The sequence below is a fragment of the Peromyscus maniculatus genome, chromosome 13 (assembly GCF_049852395.1).
Source record: "Peromyscus maniculatus bairdii isolate BWxNUB_F1_BW_parent chromosome 13, HU_Pman_BW_mat_3.1, whole genome shotgun sequence".
Lineage (NCBI taxonomy): Eukaryota > Metazoa > Chordata > Mammalia > Rodentia > Cricetidae > Peromyscus > Peromyscus maniculatus.
This window is the reverse complement of record NC_134864.1, coordinates 31,256,388-31,271,118: the sequence shown is the minus strand read 5'-3', so window position 1 is coordinate 31,271,118 and position 14,731 is coordinate 31,256,388. Positions and strand designations below refer to the sequence as shown.

Here is a 14,731-nt window from a genome sequence, read left to right as displayed (position 1 = left end):
TGTCATTTAGTAAAGTTCTGGAGTCTTCACTTGGATATGGCATTGCATTCTCTCTATTTTTCTTGCCTGGCCCTGAACAGCTTCCCCACCTACCACCTGGGCTACAGGACATTTCCCAACAGTTCCCTTCCCCAGACACCTTAGTATAAATGATTCTTGGTTACAACCCACCATGACAAAGAGGAGCTATCAGTAGCCCTGTTTTGCAGATGAAGAAACAGGCATACAGGTATGAACTCTTCCCAGATCACAAATGGAAAGTGTAGAGTAGGCTTTGAGCTTTAGGATGATTCTCGGGAGTTGGAATCAGAGGAGACATCTGAATCATTAGATGAAGCAGCTTAGCAGAAACAGCCCTTAATTCAGAAACCAGTCACCCCCAACATCACTACTCTTGTGCTGTGTTTAACTGGATGTGTTGACTTGGGTAAGACCACCAAGAACTATACGCAACAGGTTTCCTCATTGGAGAAGGTCTCAGTTTCAACATCGTTTCTAAAGTATCTTCTCGTGCTCATAATTCCCACTTCCTGAAATTTCGCAATGAATTGTACTCAGCTCTTTATCTCAAGAGAAAAAGAGAGGGAGGGAGAAAGAGATGAAAGCCATTTGACTTCGTCACGTCATCATTGTGAGATGGTGCTCCTAGAACTAACTAGGAGCCACGTTTTGTTCCCTCCTCATAATCTCCTGAATCTGTTCTCCCAGCTGCCCTTTCCCTTCATCTTTCCCAGATAATAACAAAATCCCATCCCTGACTGCTTCCTTCTGCCATTTCTTTTACCGCCCACATACCTATCTCAGTCCACTCTACATGTGGCCTCCAGTCAACTCCTTTTTCTCTTGTCTTTCACAGTGTCAGTCTCATCCTTTCAGAACCCACAGTGGTGCCTTCTGATCAGTTGTATCCTCTGAACAATGGAGTCTATCATCTGGCTCCCAGCACTGGCCTCTGATACTTCCTGGCAGGCAGCATTCCCTTGGCATCTCTCCTGGTCTCTGTGGACCTGTCATTCACACAGCTGCTCTGTCTCAGCTCATTTACTCCCTGCTGAGGGGAAGGCCTCCACTGTTTGAGGAAAATCTTGGTGAGTCTGTTGTGGAATATTATTTTAACTGTGTAAAGATGTGTTACATTTGTTTATGCTGCATTTGTTTAATTATGTAAAGATGTGTTGCATTTGTCTCACCTTGCCTGCCTAAGGCACCTCATTGGTCTAATAAAGAGCAGAATGGCCAATAGCTGGGTAAAGAAAGGATAGGTGGGGCTGGCAGGCAGAGAGAATAAGTAGGAGGAGAAATCTAGGCTCAAGAAAAAAGAAAAATGAGAGAAGGAGGAAGAGAGAATGAGGGAGAAAGAGAGGGACATGCCCAGGGTAAGAAGCCAGGCAGCCCCCAGCCAAACAGGAGAAGCAGTTAAAGTAAGATATACAGAAGGAAAGAAAAGTAAAAAGCCCTAAGGCCAAAGGTAGATACAGAGAAACAGGTTAACTGAAAAGAGCTAGCAGAAACGAGCCTAAGCTAGGCTGAGAATTCATAACTAATATTAAATCTGCATGTCATGATCTGGGAGCTGGTTGGTGGCCCAAAAGAAGAAGCCTGGTACGTGAATCAAAGCTCATAAAAGTATCCAAGAATACTCTAGGTGGCGGAGGTGACAACCTGAGTTCAGTCCCAGTGATCCCTAAGATAGAGAGAATCAACTCCCACAAACTGTCCTCTGACTTACACACTTACACACACACACACACACACACACACACACACACACACACACACACGAATCAGTAAATGTAACAACAGCAAAAAGAACCCTAAGAAACTAGGCATAGTGGTAAACAGCTGTTATCCCATCACTATGGAGATTAAAGTGGGAGGACCAAAAATTTGAGATCAGCCTGGCTACAAAGTGAAAGCCTGCCTCTAAAGTAAGAGTTTCAATCCCAATCAAAATCCCCATTTTATTCTTCACAGAAATAGGGGAAAAAATCCTAAAATTCATATGGAATCACAAAATACCCCAGACAGTTGTAACAGTCCTGAGTAAAATGAGCAAGGCTGGAGGGATTCCCATTCCATACATCACGGCACACAACAGAGCCATAATAGTAGGAAAAATATTGTTCCAGTGCAAAAATAGACATACAGACCAATGGGAGAAACTGAAGAGCTGAACATAGGACCTTACAACTATAACCACCTAACATTCAATCAAGATGTCAAAGCATCCAATGGAGGAAAGATGGCAAACGGTCCTGGGAGAACTGGATGTCCATATACAGAAGAATGAAGTCAGACCCATATCTATCATCCTGCACAAAACGTTTCTCCAAATGGATCAAAGGCTAAATGTGAAGGCTAAAACACTGAAACTGCTAGAAGAAAACATGAGCAGTACCCTACAGTATACAGGTACAAGCAAGAACTTTCTGAACAGGACCCCATTTGCCTGGGAATTGAGACCAACAATTGACAAGTGGGACTTCGTAAAACTAACAAACTTCGGCATAGCTAAAGAAACAATCAGTCTGACAGAGGAACAATATCCAGAATATATAAAGAACTCAAAAACAAAGAGTTAATAAGAACCAAATAACTCATTCAAAAAAAAAATGGGCTTGGAATCTGAACAGAAGAGTTCTCGAAATAAAAATGGCCAAAAAAAAAAAAATTCAATAAAATGTTCATTGTTCCTATCAATTAGAGATGTAAATAAAAATAATGTTGAGATTTCATAGTTTCCCAGTCAGAATGGCAAAACTCAACCAAACAACTGACAGGAGCTGGCGAGGCTGTGGGGGAACAGGGACTCCTCGCTCAGTGATGGTAGAATTGCAAACTGGTCCAGACGCTCTAGAAATCAGTGTGGAGAACCGTCAGAAAGCTAAAAATGAATCTACCATGTGACCCAGCTATGGCACTCCTCAGCACGTTCCCCAAAGACCAATACCCTTCTCTACAGACACTTGCCCATCCACCTTCATTGCTGCTCTATTCATGGTAGCTAGGAGATGGGAGCAACCTAAACATCCTTCAGCTGATGAATGGATAATAAAAATGTGGTACATATATGCCACAGAATACAGCTGTAAAGAAAAATAAAGTCCTGAATTCACTGGTAAATAGACGGAATAAGAAAGGAACATATTGAGTAAGGTAACTCAGACCCAGAAAGACAAATGTCACACACTCTCTCATCTGGGGTTCCTAGCTCCAAATTTTCAGATGTGAGCATATAACCTGGAGTGACTACAGAAACTAGGAATGTAAAAGGGAACTGTGGGGGTGGGGAGAGGAGCGACAGAGAAGGGAGTAGTGATGTACACACTATTTGAAGGGGGAAAGGGGGGCTTTAATTAGGAAAGGGGAGGGAGAAGAACAGAAGGAGGGTAAACAATAAGGGTATCTGGAAAAGTTTTAAGGAATCATTAGTATCTATCTACCTAAAATGAAATATAATACATATAAGTCTCTATAGACAGACATACATTGTTCAAATGAAAATTCCCCATCTGGGTTCACAATGCTCCACCCTAGAGCTGTAGACTATCCAAAAACAAACAAACAAACAAACAAAAAACACAAGCCAAACACCAAACATGATAAACCCTTACTGGTCAGGTTGTCAAAAAGACTCCCAAAACATTATAGACTATTCCTATTGCCTTTGGTTGCCTCCAAAAGTTGAAGGTAAGACTCTTGCAGAAGACGCCAAGCCCTTCAGACACAGGACCTGGAGGACCTGAGCTGGGTCTGACATGGAATCTCCTCCCTGAGAACTAGCTTTTCCAGTACCAGGGAGCACCATGCAAGCTTCCCAGGAAGGAAGGCACCCAACAGTCCTACCCAGCCGGGATGACTATGGACCACAACAGCCAGCATGGCACTACATCCCTAAGTGTACAACAGTGGCATGTAGACCTTGGTGGTCACGGACATCTCTCTAATTGAACCAAAGGCCCACCCAACAAAAAAGGAAACCGTGCCTGGTACTAGTGAAGTCAAGGACCTTGGAGGAGAACCTGCAACCGCCACTTTCCTAAACCAGCACAATTCTTTACTACATTGTGACTTATCCTTATTCTCACAGAGAGTTTCAGTTCTCGCCTCTCATCAAAGAAACTTCTCTTTGCAACAGACAGAGATCGATGGCAGAAAAACCACAGCTAACCAAAACGCAGAGAACAAGTGATCACGTGGTACCCAGACCCAACTGACAGACCTACAACACAACTCCTCAGGGATAACGGAGGAGGCAGAAAGATTCTAAGAGCCGGAGGGAACAGAAATTTTTCTGTGAGATTGTGCCTCCTAGAAATGGCAGAAAAGACACTAATAAACATAGGAGAGGGAAAGCTTTCGGGGCCTGAACACTAGACAAAGAACTATGAGCAGCTGAGGAACGCTGAGAGCGGGAGAAACAGCCTTCCCAAGGGAAAAGCCTCTGAGTTGCTTATCCAATACCGGTTGGTAGCATTGTTTGGGTAGGCTTACGAGGTGTGGCCTTGCTGGAGGAAGTATGTCCCCGGGGGCATGTTTTGAGGTCTCAAAGCTACATGCCTTTCATGGTTTGAGATATGAGCACTCAGCTTCTGCTCTAGCGGCCATGTCAACTGCTTGTTGCCACTCTTCCCTGCCATGATAGACTCTTTATCCCTCTGGAACCATAATCCCATATAAACCCTTCCTTCTATAAGTTGCCTTCAAATAGAAAAGTAACTAAGACACAAACTCATCCCAGAGAGAAAATGTTCCTTAAAGGGCAGGAGTTGGCTAGGAGTCAAATTAATATACTAATTCAATAGTACAATGTACAGGCATGTGGGATGCTAGCCAAACCTGTGCCCAGGAGAGGGACAGGCTTACAGCGCCAGGTCTTAGTGCCAGAGCTTTGAGAGGGCCATGATGGGTCATTGAGGTCTGATGTCATTGAATATTCAAATTTTACAACCAGTCCTGCCCCAGTTTTCCACTCATCCTACAGCCTTTGATGAGTACAGTTTCTTACAGAGCGTGCTTGGGTCTGAGGATGGAAGTTCAGTTTACAAATGACCCAACTGGTATTCTGGTTCTAAAGATGACCGCTAAGGACCTGAGCCACTGTAGCCACCCACGATGACATAGTTTCTAAGATGTTCTGACATATCGGGATCTATTTGAATCCTCAAGGCAATGCAGATGGCCCCCCAATTACTGCAAATTTGTATTGAGGGCTTTTAGAAAACAGTCAGGCAATCTCTTGTTTGGAGGCCTGATCTTTTGAGTCCTTTGGAGGAAATCTACACTTTTTATTTCACTTTGGGCAAATACAATACAGGTGCTCCTTAGCTTGATAGAATCCTCATGATTGCATTGTAAGTGGAAAGATCATAAGCAGAAAATGTATTCAACCTACCTAGTCTACCAAATATTAAGACAGATTAGAGACCCACCTGCTCCTGGAACACTGGGACAGGAGTTAAACATTATTAGAATACTATTAAATCACTACTAATGTTAATGATAAACCTTTATTGGACACATTTCTCTTTGACTCTATTTTTCCTTTAAATAGGCTAAGCTGTTGGGGGTGAGGCAATCTGACTCCCTATTTGACAGCATTTAAACACTTCCCTGGCACTCTGGCTAGCTAAACAGCTAGCATTCTGGGCACTGTGGAAAATCATTTTGAAGACGCACTAGCAGCTTGATAGGACCACTATAAGCATGGATGAAGATATATTCCATACAGCCTGCACCAGCCTTAGAAGGCAACAGTCTAAGCGAGATAAACCTTGATGAACTTAATGGTCCTGAAGCCATATTTATCAAAGATAGAAGGGGAACACTTCCCTTATAGCCTGTGATTAGAGCAAACATAGCTCCTCACTTTGCAAGAGGGATTGTCTTATGTTTGATGAAAACATGATCTTTTTGCACGAGAGACTGTGGCATGAGAAATGTCATGATCCCTGGAGAACACTAAACAAAACAGTAAATGACTGAGATGGCAGAAGCAGCAGCTTTATTACCTTGGAAATAGCTGCATGGCCCAGGATGTCATCAGGGGATGTGGGCTCCTCAATCCACAAAGGCTTGAACTCAGCCAGTTTTGACATCCACTCCACTGCCTCAGGCACATCCCAACGCTGGTTGGCATCCATCATCTGCAAAGGACAGACCCCTCACTTCTCTGTAGGGCTGGGGCTCCCAAGAGGAGATGCCATCATTTAATGCAACCTACTGCTTAGGAAGATTCCTCTGGCATTTTTTTCTGCTAAAGTCTAGCCCAGAGTCCTCACAAAAGGATCCAAAGTGGGATTAGAGATCTGGCTTCAGATCTGAGTGAGCCATATATGAGGTAGGATATGTGACTTGTTCACAGAACTGCTGTGATGTCTACAAGTGCCCTGGGCTGGGTTACAAGATGTGTTTACTGACCTTTGAGTTAGATCCACTGAGTGTTTTATTTTTAAGTGTATGAGTGTTTTGCCATAATGCACATGATGTACATTATGTGTCTAGTACCAGCAGAAGCCAGAAGACAGCATCAGATCCACTGAAACTGGAGTTGCAGCTGGTTATGAGCTGCCATTTGGGTGCTGGGAACAGAATCTGAGTCCTTGGCAAGAGCAGAAAAACAATGCTCTTAATCACCAAACCATCTTTCTAACTCCTTATTTTACTTATGCAGTGTGTGTGTGTGTGTGTGTGTGTCTGTGTGTGTCTGTGTCTGTGTGTGTGTGTCTGTGTGTGTGTGTCTGTGTAATATACACACTCGTGGAAGTCAGAGGACAACTTGTGGAGGATCAATTCTTTCCTTCTACAATGCAGATCCTGGAGACTGAACTCAGGTTCTCAAACTGGACAGCAAATACCTTTAACTGCTGAGCCATCTCACCAGCTCTCCTTCGGTCGTCCTTTGAATCATATGTACAGTCATCACAGTTTGTTCAATGGTCCTTTATTGACTATTGCCCACCAGGCGTCTGACATATTAATAAATAACCACTAATGAAGCTCCTCTTCCACTAGATACTTAATGAGTTTTGTTCCATTTAATTGTTATTATAACCCCACAAAGCAGTGCATATTACTCTGTTTTACAAATAAGAAAATTATTGGCCTATGGAGAAGTTAAGTAAGTCTCTCAAGACTAGTAATCTAAATTGGTGGTAAGTTCAAGTCCAGGCCTTGCCTTCTAGGCTCTGGCTTTCTCCTCATTATCATCTTACCTGGAAGCCGGGTGATTGTAGTGCAGAGCTTGAGACAGGACCCACCCCTCTGCCATCAACCTCATTACACTTGGAGAAGACGGACAAGGACATGAGATTCTATAAATCCTCTAAGTGGTAAGAGCTCCCTCACAGGATACTCTGAGAACCACAGTATGGCAGGCTCAAGATCAATTTTGTCATAAATTATTTGGATGAGGATGACTTCATGGAACAAGAGCAGTGCCATTTCATGTATAAATAATGAGACTTCTGATCTTACATCAAATATTCCAAAGTTAATTTTAACTCACAAAACAAGCCTTATTTGTTAAAATTCATAAAAATCTGATTGTAACTTTCTTTTACAAAAAATATTTTACATAAAATAAAAATTATAAAATACATAGAATTGATATATTTTTATATATTTATAAAAGTTATATTTATCTCAGCTAAAAACTCAACACTACTTTGACTGCTTGGAACCTATCTCCTGATAAGCTGCTTAAGGGAGGTCAATGGTTGACACACTAGCATGGTGCCAATGGAAGACTAATTGTTCAGGCTAACTCATAGTTAGCAAGAAGGACGGTCTCTTGTTCTGATCAGACTTCATTGGCTCTGTAGAATTAGAAAACTTAAACTTATCAGATCCCAGAGCTTTTTATAAAAGAGTTCACCTATCACAAGACCACCACCAGCCTGAACACTTCCGTGTTCCTAATCCTTGATTGAAACAAAAGACTTCAGGCTAGAAGTGAGTATTATAGCTCAGTGATAAAGTGCTTATCTAACATGGACACATCCCTAAGTTAGACTCCCAACAACACACACACACACACACACACATCCATCAGGCTTCCATGTCTTACTAGCATGAGAAGACATTTACCAAAGTCTTCTCTGGTCCGATCATGTCCCTGATGAGACGGCATCTTCGTATGTCATCCTGGAGATCAGCCCCAACTTTTACTTTAAACCTACAAATACACTTAGTTTAGGTAGGTCTCTAACTTGGCAAGAACATCTGGATTTTTTTATAGAAGTGACTTTCTGTGAATCATTCACAGACCACGTTTACTAGTAACCTCTGCTCTTCAGTCAAACTTTAGACAAGTCACTTAATAATAACATGGCAAACTGCATCTCTTTATTCACTTTCAGCGCAATGACTCTCAATTATCTGCTGACTCACAGTTAAGGAACCAGAAAGAGAAGTTACATGTCTAATACAGCATCTCAAAAATTTTCAATGCCAAGTAGATAAGAACAAACAAACCCTGGTCCAAATGGAAGACAAGGCCCATACATGTGCTAGCTATTTGTACAGAATGTTTTGTCTTGAGACATAAGCATCTATATATGTTCTTTATGACTCTGCTGGAATATGGTTGGTCCAGTGTGGTCACTGTTTGTGGAGGAGAGAATATCACCTCAAGGGACTGATATCCAACTTTTCACTCACAACCATCTGTTTAGTGAGGACCAAGGCTGTGCTTGAAAGCCATGGTGGCTTTAGGCTGCCACAGCAGACAGAGCCTAGGTCTCCTACTCTTCAATGTACTCAATCTCTCTGTCTACTAAGAGGCCCATTAGGCTCATAAAAGCTTCACACAGGTACAGGAGTCACCTTTCCTGGGTAATTGTAGCTACTAACCCCCTTCAAAGGAGACTCTCTTTACATCAAATGGAGGCCGTCATAGAAAATCACAACTGTACACAACACAGAGATCAACAGATCATCGGGACCCCAACCCTAAAGGATAATATACATCAAAGCTCTTGCATCAATGGCTCAGGGAACATCTTGGAAAAGGGACAAAGATTGTTAAGAGGCAGAATACCAGAAAGTTTATTCTGAAAGCCTCTTCTTGAAATGACTGCCTAAACAAGACCAGAACAATGGCAATATCAATAGACATTTTAACATGGAAGGAGGAAAATCTTGCAGGGTCCCACCCCTAGACAAGGAACTACAAGCAACAGATGACCACTAAGAGGAGAATCAGCCTCTCCCCTTAGTCTTATCCAATACAGAGTGGTCAGCCTTGAAATTATATACACTACTACCAGCAAAAATGGACTCAGCAGGTTGTAATTATGTCTAATAGTGTACACACACACACACACACACACACACACACACACACACACACGTATGTAACAATGATAATCAAAGAAAAACAGGCTGTCAATTTAAGAGTGGGGGTTTGGGGAAGGGGAGCTGGTAGGAAAGGGAGGGAGGAAAAGTGATGTAATTTTATTTCAATTAGAAATATATTTTTTAAAAACCTGAACATATTCAGGCATCCACTGTGTTGTTTTCTCTTACTCAGAACAAACTCCCAGAGATACTTCTACTCCAGGTGGAAGTTTCAGCTATATGATATGTAATACTGGAGACAGCTGGCCATAGCCTCCGTACACATTTTGTGCTGAGGCCCATAAATCTTTCTGGAGTCCTCCTGACCCCCTAGAGTCCACTCTTCAGCTCTGTCATGGTTAGGGAGAGGCTGGTCCACATGGTACAAATTCACCTTGTGCTAATTCTCATCAAATATGGCAACTCTTAGAAGGAACAGGAGAGAGGGAAGACCTATGTTTCAGAGGCTGAGAAATCTGCCTAGCATCACACACTGAGTCCTTGAAAAGGGATGGTGGGAAAAGGCAAGAGTTTATTTTAATTCTATCAGATGCCAAACATCTGTCTACAGATGCTAAAGCCCTTTCCTTGCCTTCTGCATGCTATCACTCTAAGGTATAACAAGGTAAGCTATTATAGCTATTATAGCTAAGGTATTAACAAGGGTCCAGTCCCTCTTAAATGTGGGTACACAAATGAGGAATAACTGAGGGGTCTTGTTAAAATGAGGGTCCTGGTTGGAGTTGGAGTTCGGCAATGGAGTCATTGCATAATGTGTATGAGGCTCTGGGTTCCATCCCTTGCACTACAAAAAAGAAAAAGATAGAAGGGATTTGTATACTGGATGGGTGCTTGAAGCTGTTATTTTCCGAAGAATGTCACTCCTCCCTGTGATATTCTAGGATTCTAAGTAGATTCACACCTTGTCTTTAGAGAGACTGTGTCTGGCCCAGGTTGAAATGTCTGTGTGCTGACACACTAGTCTAGTTTCTAGTTTTAATCTTTGGCTCCTCTTCACATATTCGGCCTCTTAGTGTTGCTAACTAGGAATGTCAAGTCCACCGTTACATAGATAGCTTACCTGGTCCAGCCGTCCTTCAGTGCTGCTGCACAGAGCTGTAAGGAAAGGGGTGCATCTCTCATCACATATTGGTATAGTGCACCAGGGTTCCCTGGCCTGATGGTACCTCAGTAGTTTCTGATCTTGGTTTCACAGACATTATGGTTGTATATAAACCCAAGGAATGAGCATGTGTTATTTAAATTAGAGACAGAAGCAGTTTGGCCAACAGCATCACTCTAGTTGTGAAGTGGCCTTCTTTCCTTATCTCTATGGGAACAATTCCTTTAATTGTCATAAACGTTCCTGAAAGGCAGATGCAGTATGGATGTCCTTCCTTCTAAAGCTAGCATTCTTTGTGGCATCCACAAAACTAACACATAGAAGAGTGAAAACCATAAGCCAGCTTCTCCCTCTCTCTTTTTTCTTGGCCCTATTTGAACACAATATGGTGAGGAAGTAGGGCTGGGGGTACAGATCGGTTTTCAAGTGCCTGCCTAGCACATATGAGGCCCTGGGTTTAAAAACAAACATAATACGGTAAGAAAGAATAATAAATGACCACATACTAGCCATGATAGGAATATTTAGAGCTTTATCTGAATCTTCAAAACTGTCCCATAAGAGATGGGGTATTGCTTTTCTACTTCACAGAAAGGAAACTGAGGCTCGGTGTAGCTAAGTGACTTGACAGTGTTACATGGCTATATATGCATAGAATCAAAACTAGGCTATCATCTCCCAGAACCCAACACGAGACTTACTAAGTCAGAGTGAATGGCTTTTCTTTCTCTCATGTAAGAAGGCTAATGAGAAACAGTAAAATTCTCTCAGAAAGCCAGTGTGGCATAAGGAACATACATCTGGCATTGGTCCCCTTCTGCACTCTACCTTCCCATATCATTTCCTAGCATGCCGTTCCTAAAACACAGAATCTCCTTAGTGATAGTATCTTTTGTATACCAATAAATTGACCCTAAAATCAGTCCCTTCATAGTTGGTTACCATTAGACCAAGCTATGACTAAAGGGTTAGAACTTTTAGTCCTACCCTGAAACCACTAGAAAGAAAGATTGATGGTTGAATTGCTTACCAAAAGCCAATGATGGTAATCAATATGCTTACTAATGGACCCTCTGTAAAAGTCCGGAAGGGACAGAGTCCAGGGAATTTCAGGGTTAGTGAACATGTGGTAGTATCTGGAAGCACACCAAGAGGGCATGGAAGCTCTCTACTGCCTCCCCTACACACTTTGCTGTGTGAATCCACTCTACCTGGCTCTTCCTAAGTTGCATCCTTTGTAATACACTGGTAAACATAAGCCAAAGGTTCTCTGAGCTAGTCTCATGAATAATAAAACTCACGGTATTAGATTGTAGAAACCTATGTTCTAGCTGCTGTAGGTCAGAGACTTAGGTGACAAACTGGACTTGCACAATTGGAGAGATTAGTCCTTGGAGATTGAGTTACACAACAGGATACCCAGTTGTTGTCCAAGGAGACTGGTGTGTGTGTGTGTGTGTGTGTGTGTGTGTGTGTGTGTGTGTGAATGTGTGTGTGTGTGAATGTGTGTGTGTGTGAATGTGTGTGTGTGTGTGAATGTGTGTGTGTGTGTATGAATGTGTGTGTGTGTATGAATGTGTGTGTGTGTGTGTGTGTGTGTGTGTGTGTGTCCAAGGAGACTGGGGTGTGTGGGTGTGTTCCCACTTATCTGGTTATCAGAGCCAGCCAGGTATGATGATAGTGGTGTGAAAATATATGAACTAGCTTGCTTCTCCTGCTTTGGCCTGTCTATAAAAAACAGGTTTAAAAGCTTACCTGCTTCAGTGTACTGTCTGAATACCCCAACCAGGCGCATGATGTGGTGTAGGCAGGGTAGCCGTGTCTCAGCATTTGTTCTTCTAGAAAACACAACATTTGACACTTTCTAGGAAACTTCAGAATTAGAATTGTCGAGAGCTAAGTTATTGTCCACAGGGAGTCCAATTGTTCTCTTGGGTGTCCTTTATACACTCACTACCATTAGTCCACCTCTGGTGTGTCCAACTCAAACAATAAGGATATTTACTGAATGCCCTGCTCCTCAAAGTTCCCTATCCCACAGTGCAACATGAAAGCTAAACCTTCTTGAACTATTGCTCAACTGAGCCCTGCAGCCAAGTCACACCACTAGTGGCCTCTTCACCCAGATTTGCATGTATGACTAAGGGTCTAATGCTTAGTACAGGGTATCTGGGGGCATCATGTGCACCCCAGAAGATATGGATGTTCAAAAGCAGACATTGATAGCGCAAACAGAGAAGGACATTTTCTCACAACATACCTCTTTCTTTTTTACCAAGCTGACCTTTCTTCAGTATTTCTGGGGAGGAGGAGGAGAATAGTATCACTCATTCATCTAGATGATAGAGTCTGCATCTGCTGTGCTCACTCTTTGGTAAGCACCAGAGCCCTTCCAGACCCACAGCTTACACATAACTCACCATAGGCATCCTCTTCTGTCAAGACGTCAGTGATGTACCTGAAATCAATGCAGGACAACAGCATCTGTGGATCCTGGTGCACAGGAAGAGAAAGGCCCAGATCAATCCATAGGCAGATAATTTATGTATACTTAAACTGATCCCACGGGCTTATCCTTTCCAGGAAGGGATCTTTGGATTTGTGTGTCTGGTTCTGTTATTCTTTAGTATTGAACATTTTAGAGATTCATTGCTGCCCCTAAGGAGCTCTCAGACCCCCAACCCTCCTGTCTTAACTTCTACTTCCTGCCACTGCCCTGTTCTTTCCAATTAATATGGATTCTTGGCCAGAGGGCCTGGTACCCAGTGAACATTCAGCACCAAGCGAAGGAGTAGATGGTGCCTTGAGTTCCTCTCTGAGTCTGGTCTACCTGTCCTACTGATTTCACTGAACTATGAGATGATGAAGGTAGTCCTGGAACAGCACAGCAGAGCGGATGGAAGGCTGTGTTCAGAGTCGACCACTCGGGGCAGCCCTGGGTCCACAAGTGTGGACCATAGTGTGACTGTGGCCATCTCCCCAAAGACTGACTTCCTGACAGGAGGCGAGTGGTGCACTAATCCTCCAGGATTAGTCCTGTTCCTTCATGCTCACTCACCACTTTGCCCAGGATGCCTGGGCCTGATATCTTCATCCCCATGTAACAGTCATGAGGAAGTGAATCACAACTCTGTTCCCATTAATTAATATCCATTTGACTAGTAATATGTCATTAGAACAGAAAATCTCAAAAGCTCTTTCAACCTGGAGACCCTGCATCTTTCAGAAGATGACCAGGACAGAAAACAGAATCTAAAAGATGGGAAGCAGGCTATAGAGATGACTCAGTGCCATGGTTAAGAGCACTAGCAGGGGGAGAAGAAAGATGGCTCAATGGTTAAGAGCACTGGGCTGCTCTTCCAGAGGACCTGGGTTCGATTCCCAGCACTGACATGGCAGCTCACAACTGTATGTAACTCCCATTCCAGGGGATCTGATGCCTTCATACAGGTATACATGCAGGCAAAACATTGATGCATATGAAATAGAAATATATAAATCATTAAAAAAAAGTTTTAAAAAAGAGCACTAGCAGCTCTTCTAGAAAACCCACATTCAATTCCTAGCACCCACACTGCTTCCCACAACATCTATGACTCGTTTCAGGGAATCCAATACCCTTTTCTGGTCTCTGCAGGTACTGTATACATGTGGTTCAGACATACGTGTAGGCAAAACACCCAGTTACATAAAATATAAATAAATGATGGAAAGTCTTCAGGTGAGACCTCAGGCACCACTCTGCTGAACTTCAAATTCTTTTTCATTTTGTTTGTTTGCTAGTTTTCTACACAGTATCTCACTATGTAGCTCTGGCTATCCTGGCCTCAAGATCTACCTGTCTCTGCCTCCAGAGTGCTTGGATTAAAAACGTGCACCACTATGCCTAGCTGGACTTCAAATTCTTTTCATGACTATCAGTTATACCCCTGTGAAAGGCTGAGCTTTCCCATACCCTTCCCTTCAGATGGCTCCATGCTACCCTCGGCTGTTGGAATGAAGCTGTGTGATGATCATCTAGGCTCCATCTGCCCCTAGAAGAGGAGCAAAGCCTCCTAGCCCAACAATCTTCAAAGCCCATGTTCATTGATTTTCCTTCACTTTGCTATCAAATAATAATGGTATCCTGTGGTAGTTTGAATGTAATTGGTCCCCATAAGCTCATAGGGAGTGGCACTATTAGGAGACGTGACTTCGTTGGGTGGATAGGGCCTTGTTAGAGGAAGTATGTCACTGTGGGGGCAGGGTTTGAGGTTTCCTATGCTCAGG

At 42.9% G+C, this 14,731-nt stretch overlaps 1 protein-coding gene across 3 annotated transcripts in view; it reads right to left on the bottom strand.

Annotated features, from left to right (window-relative positions):
• The window catches only part of Enosf1 (enolase superfamily member 1), a 40,313-nt gene that overhangs the window by 7,212 nt on the left and 18,370 nt on the right, over positions 1–14,731 (bottom strand). For 2 of the 3 annotated variants that reach the window (XM_076549921.1, XM_006990366.4), the window contains exons 6-11: positions 12,883–12,955; positions 12,723–12,761; positions 12,218–12,300; positions 10,421–10,455; positions 8,089–8,176; positions 6,012–6,146 (exon numbers count right to left, since the gene is read on the bottom strand). In XM_076549921.1, the coding sequence (XP_076406036.1) occupies positions 6,012–6,146; positions 8,089–8,176; positions 10,421–10,455; positions 12,218–12,300; positions 12,723–12,761; positions 12,883–12,955 (453 nt within the window). The remainder of the gene's footprint in view (positions 1–6,011; positions 6,147–8,088; positions 8,177–10,420; positions 10,456–12,217; positions 12,301–12,722; positions 12,762–12,882; positions 12,956–14,731) is intronic. The other variant, XM_076549922.1, reaches the window with a different exon arrangement.